This window comes from Triticum dicoccoides, chromosome 5B (assembly GCF_002162155.2).
Source record: "Triticum dicoccoides isolate Atlit2015 ecotype Zavitan chromosome 5B, WEW_v2.0, whole genome shotgun sequence".
In the NCBI taxonomy this organism is placed as follows: Eukaryota; Viridiplantae; Streptophyta; class Magnoliopsida; order Poales; family Poaceae; genus Triticum; species Triticum dicoccoides.
The window spans coordinates 717,802,322-717,811,831 of record NC_041389.1 but is presented as its reverse complement, the minus strand read 5'-3'; the positions used below and the strand labels follow the sequence as shown (position 1 = coordinate 717,811,831).

Sequence of the window (9,510 nt, the reverse complement as noted above, 5' to 3'; positions counted from 1 at the left end):
GACGGAGGCAGGGGCGGAGAGGGCGGGCTCGGGCACGGGCAACGGCGGTCCTGGGCGGGCTCGGGCGGCGGTGAGGTGGAGGGCGCCGACGGTGACGTCGAGGGCGGCCTCGGGCGGCGGCGGTGAGGCCGAGGGCGGCCTCGGGCGGCGGCGGTGAGGATGACGGCGGCCTCGGGGGGAGACGGTGAGGTTGCGGGCGTCCACGCCGGCAGGAGACGGCGGCGAAGTGGGGCAACGGCGAATTGGGGAGACGGCGGCGAGGGCGAGGGATTTGGGGAAGAAGTGTGTGGTGGCCGGGGGGCGGGGGGAAACCGCTGTTTAAGTGAAACGTAACGGTAGCGCGTTTCCGAAAACACGCTATAGCTAACTTAGCTACAGCGCGTTTCCTGAAACCCGCTACTGTTATTCCTTTCTCCTTTTTCCCTTTTTTCTTTTATTTTTCTTTACATTTTATTTTTTTTCCTTTCTCATTTTTCTATTTCTTTCATTTTCATTTACTTTTCTACTTGTTTTCACTTTATTTTATTTCCGTTAGCAGTAGCGCCTTACACGTAAGCACGCTACAGCTAAGGAGAGTAGCAGTAGCGCTGGGCCAGTATACGCGCTACTGCTAGGTTGGGCTAGCCATGTGCGCCCAGGTCAAACAAAGCAGCAGCGCTTTTTTCTAGTACGCGCTACTGCTAAAGTCATAGCAGCAGCGCGGTTTATTTACGCGCGCTACTACTAAGTAGCAGTAGCGTATGATTTTGTACAGCGCTACCGGTAACATTCTGTGTATAAGGTTTCCCTAGTAGTGTAGGGTGGCATAGAACTAGCTCCAATTCGTCAATGTAATGTAGGCATGTATTCCGTAAATAGTCATACGTGCTTATGGAAAAGAACTTGCATGTCATCTTTTGTCCTACCCTCCCGTGGCAGCGGGGTCCATAAGAAAACTAAAAGATATTAAGGCTTCCTTTTAATAGAGAACCGGAACAAAGCATTAACACATAGTGAATACATGAACTCCTCACACTACGGTAATCACCGGAAAGAATCTCAATTATTGTCACCTTAGGTATGCGGACCATAACATGTAATAGGTGCGTACAACTTGCAAGATCGATCACGAACACAAATATATTGGTGAAAACATAAACGGTTCAGATCTGGAATCATGGCACTCGGACCTTAGTGATAATCATTAAGCATAGCAAAGTCATAGCAACATCAATCTCAGAACATAGTGGATACTAGGGCTCAAACCCTAATAAAACTAACTCAATTACATGATGAATCTTATCCAACCCATCACCGTTCAGCAAGCCTACGAAGGAATTACTCACTCCCGGCGGTGAGAATCATAAAATTGGTGATGGAGGATGGTTGATGATGACGAAGACAGAAGCTCCTCCTCTCCGGAGCCCCGAACAGACTCCAGATCTGTCCTCCCGATGAAGAATAGGAGGTGGCAGCGGCTCTGTATCGTAAAACGCAATGAAACTTCCTCTCCTTTTTTTTCTTCAGAAATAGGAATTTATAGTATCCAGATTAGGGTCAGCGGAACCTCGAGGGGCCCACTACGCACCAGGGCGCGCCAGAGAGGGGTCACGCGCCCTGGTGCCTAGTGGGCAGCCCCCCTCCAGTGGGTATTTTCTCCAATATTTTTCTTTTATTCCAAAATAATTCTCCAAAAAGTTCCGTCCAATTCTGATAACTTTTATTTCTGCACAAAAACAACACCATGGTAGTCCTGCTGGAAACAGCATCAGTCTAGGTTAGTTTCATTCAAATCATGCAAATTAGAGTCCAAAACAAGAGCAAAAGCATTTAGAAAAGTAGATACGACGGAGACGTATCAAGACACATGCACTAGACATCAGGCACATGCTCAAAGACTTCTCGTGTGTCATCATCAAGGTTACTCCGGCTCCGATAGGGGAGCGACGACATTGGAACATCGATGACTTGTTCTTTTGGCGATAGTGGTCGTTGCTAGTCAAGGGACTTTATGACATTTCAGATATTTTGTATTTCTGATGAACTTTTACAATATATTCGACTTCTTTTCGCAAAGTGTAGCGAGGCATCTATGTCTGGCTTTGAAATTGAGTGTGTCATGTTTTTTAGAGCACCAAAACTAGATAACTCTAATAGTTCAGCGACAACCATAATATTTATTCTATTTCGAATGTTTGATTGGTGCCATAATTTACCTACCAATTTTTTGGCATCTTATGATACTTTGATTCTTAATTACTTGGTTGGTTGCTGAAATGTTGATTGTCTATGGAATATTTCCAGCTCTCCTCACATTATATTCACAAATCTTACCTTTTTTTAGTTGGCTAACAAAGAATGAGGAAATCTCTAGCCAATAGGCAATGGTTGCCCAATTTTGGTAGAGCATGCTATGGCATGAAGCCATGAACCAAAAATTGACATGTCATTTTCTTTCTAGTTCAAAACCTATTTGGATGCACAAGCGTAGAAAACAATATTTTTTAGGATCCGTAAAAAACAATACTGGGTCGTAGACATGCACGTCTTTTAATTTGTGAGCTTATATAATGTATTTTAATAAAGTTTTTTATGTTGAGTTGCCACTAGTGAACCTATGAACCCTACGCCTTGTTTCCGATTATTATAACCTCATTTCAGCCACTTTTACACATTATTGCCATGCCATTTTTATTTATTCCAAAAGTGCAAAAATATTGTTACCATTCATATTATCTATCTTTACCAATCTCTTCATTGAACTAGTGCTATACAATAAACAACTGTATTAGGTGTGTTTGGAACACAAAAGACTAAATTTATCATAAAGCGGGGGTGTTTTAGAGGAGAATACATTTATCCAACACCTCTCACGGATTGATAAATTTTAGGTCATCCACTTGAGGGAAATTTGTTTTTGTCCTACAATCCTCTGCGCTTGAAGGCCCAACAAGGTCTACATGAATAAGTATGTAGTAGACATCAGGCACATGCGCGACGACTTCCCTAGTTTCACTGACAAGGTTAGGGTGGCTCCGGTAGGGGAGTGATGAGATTGGCGCGTTGACGACAAACAAAATATTTATCGGGTGTGGCTAAGCTCAGTCGATTGAGACCTAGCGAAGTCTCTATCAAGTGACGTTAGCGTTGTTCTGGTGTAAGTAACATTGCCGGATGCTGCAAACGGTGAGGAAAATTGTTTCGAAGAATGACCAAAAATGTTGCAAGCAATGAAAACACACACGGTAACTGCTACATAGTGCAAGCATCAAAGGAGAATGTTCCCACCGGTGGGATGGTGTGCTACAAACGGCGAGGGTTGATGTTGTGTCCGATGAGACGACATGCTACAACCAGCAATGATGGATGCTACAACCAATAGGAAGACGTGTTGCAAACGGTGGGGAAATGCCAAGAGGGCCATTGGACCGTGCTCATCGCAACATGAATCTCCACGCATAAAACCCAATGGCTACTCAGTCGTCTGATACTTGATTAAATCTCAGTTGACTGAGTATAGCAAACCCGATTTTTATTATATTTTGAATGTTTGGTTGGTACCATGATTTACCCTACAAATGTTTGGCATCTTTACTTGGTTGGTTGCCAAATTTTTGTTTGTCTATGAAATCTTGCAAGCTTTCCTCACATTATCTTCACAAATCTTGCAAAAAAAAAGAGGCTAACAAAGAGTCAGGAAATCTCTAGCCAATATTTTGAGTAGGCAATGGTTGCCAAATTTTGGTACAGCGTGATATGGCATGAAGCCATGAACCAAACATTGACATGTCATTTTTTCTTCCTAGTAGTTCAAAACCTATTTGGACTCACGGGCGTAGAAATCAAATAGGGTCGTAGACATGCACGTTGTTTGTGTGTGTCCCCTCTCCCAGTCAGCCCATTTAACCAAGCCGGCCTTGACGGCTTGACCTAAACATCCACCAAATTCACGCTGGAAATTACAAGATCCTCTCAACAATGGCGTCCTGGTCCCGGACGAGTACTGCGCAAGCTTACGATCCACTGCTGGGTACCAACACATCGCCGTCTTCCACCTCCACCTCCACGTCCACCTCCACTTCCACCGTCCTCGCCGACGAGGTGAGCACGATGTGTAGCCAGATACTCGCGGAGATGAAGGGCATGATCGCCGTCGGAGCGGCGGCGGCCTTGTGCTTCGGGGCGTGGAGGTACTATACGTACCACACCTGCCTGGGCACCTACGGCCGGGACATGACGGCCGCCGCTGGCAAGGGAGACCCCGTGGTGGGCCGCGACGACGAGATCGACCGCGTGGTCCGCATCCTCTACCGCCGGAGCAAGAACTGCGTGGCCCTCGTCGGCGCCGCGGGGGTCGGCAAGACGGCCATCGCCGAGGGCCTCGCGCAGCGCATCGCCGCAGGGAAGGTGCCCAAGCAGCTCAAGGGCACGCGCCTCGTGGAGCTCGACCTCGGGGCCATGGTGGCCGGGACGCGGTGGCGCGGCATGTTCGAGGAGCGCATGAAGGCCGTCATCAGGCGAGCCGAGGCCTCCCATGGCAAGATCATACTGTTCATCGACGAGATGCACACACTCGTCGGCGCCGGCGACTACCAGCGCCGAAACGACGCCGCCAACATGCTCAAGCCGGCGTTGGCCCGTGGCCGCATCCGCTGCATCGGCGCCACGACGTTCGACGAGTACCGCAAGCACATCGAGAAGGACACGGCCCTCGAGCGGCGGTTCCAGAAGGTGCACGTTGAGCAGCCGACCACGCAGGCTACAACCACCATCCTGCAGGGGATCAGGCAGCGGTATCAGAAACACTATGGCCTGGAAATCCAGGATGCTGCTGTTGACGCCGCCGTGCACCTCGCTGACCGCTATATCACCGGTGAGAAAAGCTTATACTAGAACTTTACAAGCTTGGTTTTTCGGCGTAAGATTTACGATTTGAGCAAAACTGATGGATTTCATTCATGCCGTAGGTCGTCAATTTCCTGATAAGGCAATTGATCTAATAGACGAGGCTTGCACCTCCGTCGAGCGAAAAGCAAAAACAATTGTTGGCCCGGATCTTATCGCAAGGGTAAGGGGTGTGCGCTTGTCAAGCGCCATTTTCAACTCATTTAGTTATTGAAGATACTAGGAGTTACGCCGTTAACCTCATGTTGTTATTTGAAGGTGGTAAGCCGGTGGACCGGGATTCCTTTAACTCAGCTTGATCAAGATGAGAAGGTCAAGTTAATGCACTTAGCAGACAGATTGCATGAGAGAGTAGTAGGTCAGAATGAGGCGGTCGATTTGGTTGCAGATGCCGTGTTGCGTTCTAGGGTTGGTCTTGCTCGAGGTGGCCAACCGGTAGGCTCCTTCCTCTTTCTAGGCTCAACTGGTGTTGGAAAGACAGAACTTGCAAAAGCTCTCGCCGAGCAGTTATTTGGCAGTGAGAAGATGTTGGTTCGCTTCGACATGTTAGAATATAGTTGTTCATCCTCCGTGATTCACGCTGCAGGTGGGAGTGGGTCAGCGTGAGTCGCTGGACAGAGGAGGCGCTGCAGCACAGGCGCACTCCTGCCGCCGCTCGATGGCCGCCGCCGCCGCATCACCGTCTCTTCCTCCCCTCCCTCGCGCCGCCGCCGCCGCTCAGCACCTCTCGGCCTCCCCTACCTCGGAGCTTCTTGCCATCGACCGTTCGACCAATCGTACGTGGGCATGGCGAAAACCATGGTGCTCCTGCAGCTCTGCGCGACGATCGCGGCACAGGCGCACGCGCAGGCGCTGACGCAGCTGGCAGCGGAGGAGACGCCGCCGGGGGCGGGCGTGAAGGTATCGTTCCGGCCTAGCGTGGCCATCGTGGCGGGCATCTTCACCATGATCTTCTCCCTCACCTTCTTCCTCCTCATGTACGCCAAGTTCTGGCACCCCGCCAACACGCCCCTCCTGCCGGCCACCACCACCGCCAGCCCGTTCTGCGGCACTGACCCTGCAACGGCCGCTTTGGAGGAGGCGAGCGCCGGCGTGGGCAAGGCGGTCATCGAGTCGCTGCCCTTCTTCCGGTTCGCGGCGCTGGCGGGGCGCGGCAGGGGCTGGAGTGCGCCGTGTGCCTGGCCCGCTTCGACGATGCCGACCTGCTCCGCCTGCTCCCGCGCTGCCGCCACGCCTTCCACCTCGACTGCGTCGACCGCTGGCTGCACTCCAGCGCCAGCTGCCCGCTCTGCCGCGCTCGCGTCCACCCCGACGACGCCGACCTCGGCTTCAAGTACGCCGCCGCCAGCGCGCGATTCGTCTTGGGCGCAGGCGACGACGACGCCGCTGTTGGTGCCGCCCCCGCGCCATCATCCGGCCGCGACCTCCTCACCGGCATCTTCGTCGAGCGCGTGCCGTCCTCGCGCTTCGGTGATGATGCTGATGCCACGGATTCTTGTAAGAAGGTGGAGCTGGACCGGCACCGGCACCGCATCGTGGTGTCGGACAGTGTGTTCAAGAGCCGGTGGAGCGACCTCAACTCAGCGGACCTCATCGCGCTGGACACCGAGATGCTGCGCTCCGTCTCCAGCGGCCGCTTCCCCTAGCTGTACCCGGACGACGACATATTGGGTCGGAGGCCGTGGAGCCATCACGCCCGATTTGTGAATTTGATTAGTGCTGATGTTACTGAAGAGTAAAGAGTATAGCGTTCAGTTCCTTTTTTATATCCATCAAGCAATATGATGTCACTGTTCAGTTTATATGTTAAGTGGGATCCCACTTATTCCCACCTAATATGTGCTAGTTTTGGTGGGACTAGCACTTCTTTTCCACCAAACCGTGTTGGGACTAGGTGGATCAAGGTGGGATTCCCAGGAACCGTCCCACTTGCAGCGTGATCCGTGATGCGTCTCATTGGAGCACCCCCAAGGTTTAATCATAATATATGAGCTCTCTTACATTACGTTACATTACATCCTCCTGAAACTAATTCAGAGGCATTCACCACACCGCATACCGCCCAGGATGAATGCTCCTTTTCTTTGCCTTTTTGTGTGTGTAAAATAGCTTTGGATAGCTTTGTTTCTGAAGTTGCAACACTTAGCAGCTACCATACATGAATCTGTAGAGATCAAGGGCTCAACCTCGTGATATCAAACTCAAATGCAAGTAGAGGAAGTTGTAGCAATCATGCTAATCGATCATGGGTACGTAGGCACAATAGATACCAAATCGTACAATGTTTTCCATAGCTTCAAGAGAAACTGCAAATAGATACCACTGCGAAACTAAACTGGCAATCACACAGAGGGATAATGTTGCTGCTACTTATTCAAAATCGTCCACGAGTTAACAATATTCCACGCCGCCGGCAATTCGCAAATCTCACTACTGAACTAAAAACAACAGCGATACCTTATACCACAAATTCTCACAAGTATTAACTACAGTAAAAAGGACTCGATTGCTCAGCCAGGTTCATGAGCACGAATGCGGTAACAGCAGTAGCTTCCATCACAAGTTCTTGAACGCGGACTCGTTGGGGAGCTTAGGCGTGAGCCTCTCCAGCAAGGCCTTGTTGGGGAAGTGATCGGCGTCGACGAAGTAGAAGTTCCCCTCGGCCCTGAAGGTGACGAAAGGCCGGTTAGTCTCCGCGGGCCTGATGTCAGCAAACTTGATTGTCTTCTTCAGGGGTGTAGCCAGCCACGACATTATCTCCGCCTCGAAGCTGTCTGAGCCCTGTCGCCACCTCAGCTTGTGGATATACGGGCTCACGAACCAGTGCAGGGCTGCGGTTGTTGTGGCACTGAGGAAGATCACAGTAGATGCAACTCCTCCCTTGAGGATCACATTCATGTCGGGTGAAGTCATGAACGTTATCACAGGGCCTAGCGACACGGAGAGGCAGCAGGTGGACAGGGACAGAAGCTTCACTTTCTTGATGGTTGATGATATCGGTCCCTGATAAACCAGATGATCATCTTTGTCCTCCTTGATCTGCTTGGATTTGGGCCCAATGCTTATCTTGCCGCCACTGGGGTCTGTTTCTTTAACAGCAGTGGCTTGAGAAGCCCATCTTGTCTGGCTGTACAGAGAAGCCATTGAGCCAAAGCTGTTCCCTTTTGCAAGAGGGTTAGGCCTGCATGTTGAGAAATGCCTCCATGTTGCAGATCCAGGAACCTGAAAATCTGGCAAAGCAAAGGGCAATGAGCTATTTATGTATGGTTCCAGCGATACGTGCAAGACAGTGCAAGATTTACTTTGGTTATCCAACAGATACATGCTGACACAGTAAAACCTGTCATAGCTACACACTTTTTATCATCAGTTCAGGTCGCTACACATTTCATGGCAATACACAAGGGGAAACGGCACATGCTATAATTTCAAGATTTATTTTTCCACAAAATAATTTCACACACATATTCCAGCAAGCACTTGAAAACAGTAGAGTATTTACTAGCTGTGTTTGCCAAACTGCAACTATGTGATAGTGAACAACACAAGAGGTGCTGCTGCTCAGGGCTTCGATTTGAAATACCACTGGAAGATAACTAAAAATATGTGGAAGTGGAGCATTACTACTCTACAGAAAGATAACGCAATGTAACAAAAGTGTAATTCTATCTATCTACAATGAACGGAAATGACCAAGCATAAACAACTTACTACTTAACCAATTCTCAGGTGATACACAACACGGTGGCTCATAACGCACCAACCAGTCAGATAACAAGAGCAGCTCAGCACTGATACAGTGCTCCAGCTACCAAACCAAACAAGGAAGATCAATTACCACACCAGCAGAACCATACCGTCAGTCCTGTGGCCCTCACCATATTTCATCAACACACGCAAAATACAACGCCATACATGTTATGATGATAGAGCAGACAAAGGAGAAACTGCACGTTAGCCACGCATAGCGATATGGGGCACATTAAGACGCATACTACTACAGCACGCACATAAAAAATGGTGCTCTGTTTTCCTATCTGATTCCGTCAAAAATGCAAGCACGTGATGCAAACAAATAGGCGGCTCCGCTCGCGCGCACCATCTGTAAAGAAAGAAGAGTGGATTACAGCAACCTGATGTCAGCAAAGAAAGAAGAGTGGATCGCAAAATTTCCTTGTGAGCTCCAACCGGCGTAAGCACGGGGGGCAATGATGGACAGGGTGCTGTTCCAAACAACCTCAGATCGCATGCCCTTGTAACAATTTGACCAACCTACAGCAGCAATTCTCAGTTCACAGACAACAGAGGTCCACAGGTGATGAATCAATCAATCAATCAGCCAGATAACAGCAGCAGCTCAGCGCCCACTGGTGCCAATCAGTAATTGTAAGTTTGTAACACCTAAGCGCCCACTAGGAGAGCGACCACTAGGCAGCAGAATCGCGTCACCAAATCGCCTCAGCTCGAAGGAACGCAGCACCGCGCGGATCAAATCTAGCCACTGCTACACCGGGGGCGACCATGGGGGGAGGAGGCGGTGGAGAGGAACCTGAGACGGCGCGCGGGGGCGCACCGGCGGCGGACGAGTGGCGGAGCAGGATCCCGCGGAGGGAGGACGCCGACGCG

The 9,510-nt window shown here is 50.0% G+C and overlaps 1 protein-coding gene and 1 pseudogene across 1 annotated transcript; one reads left to right on the top strand and one right to left on the bottom strand.

Annotated features, from left to right (window-relative positions):
* Positions 1-4,113: 4,113 nt before the first annotated feature.
* Positions 4,114-6,875, top strand: LOC119310722 (annotated as a pseudogene).
* A 336-nt stretch (positions 6,876-7,211) lies between these two features.
* Positions 7,212-9,509, bottom strand: LOC119310721 (the record flags this gene model as incomplete). The annotated part of the gene is made up of 2 exons (XM_037586369.1): positions 7,212-8,114; positions 9,434-9,509. Coding segments are annotated over 2 exons (750 nt in total), but the record flags the coding sequence as incomplete, so codon positions are not given.
* Between the last annotated feature and the right edge of the window lies 1 nt (position 9,510).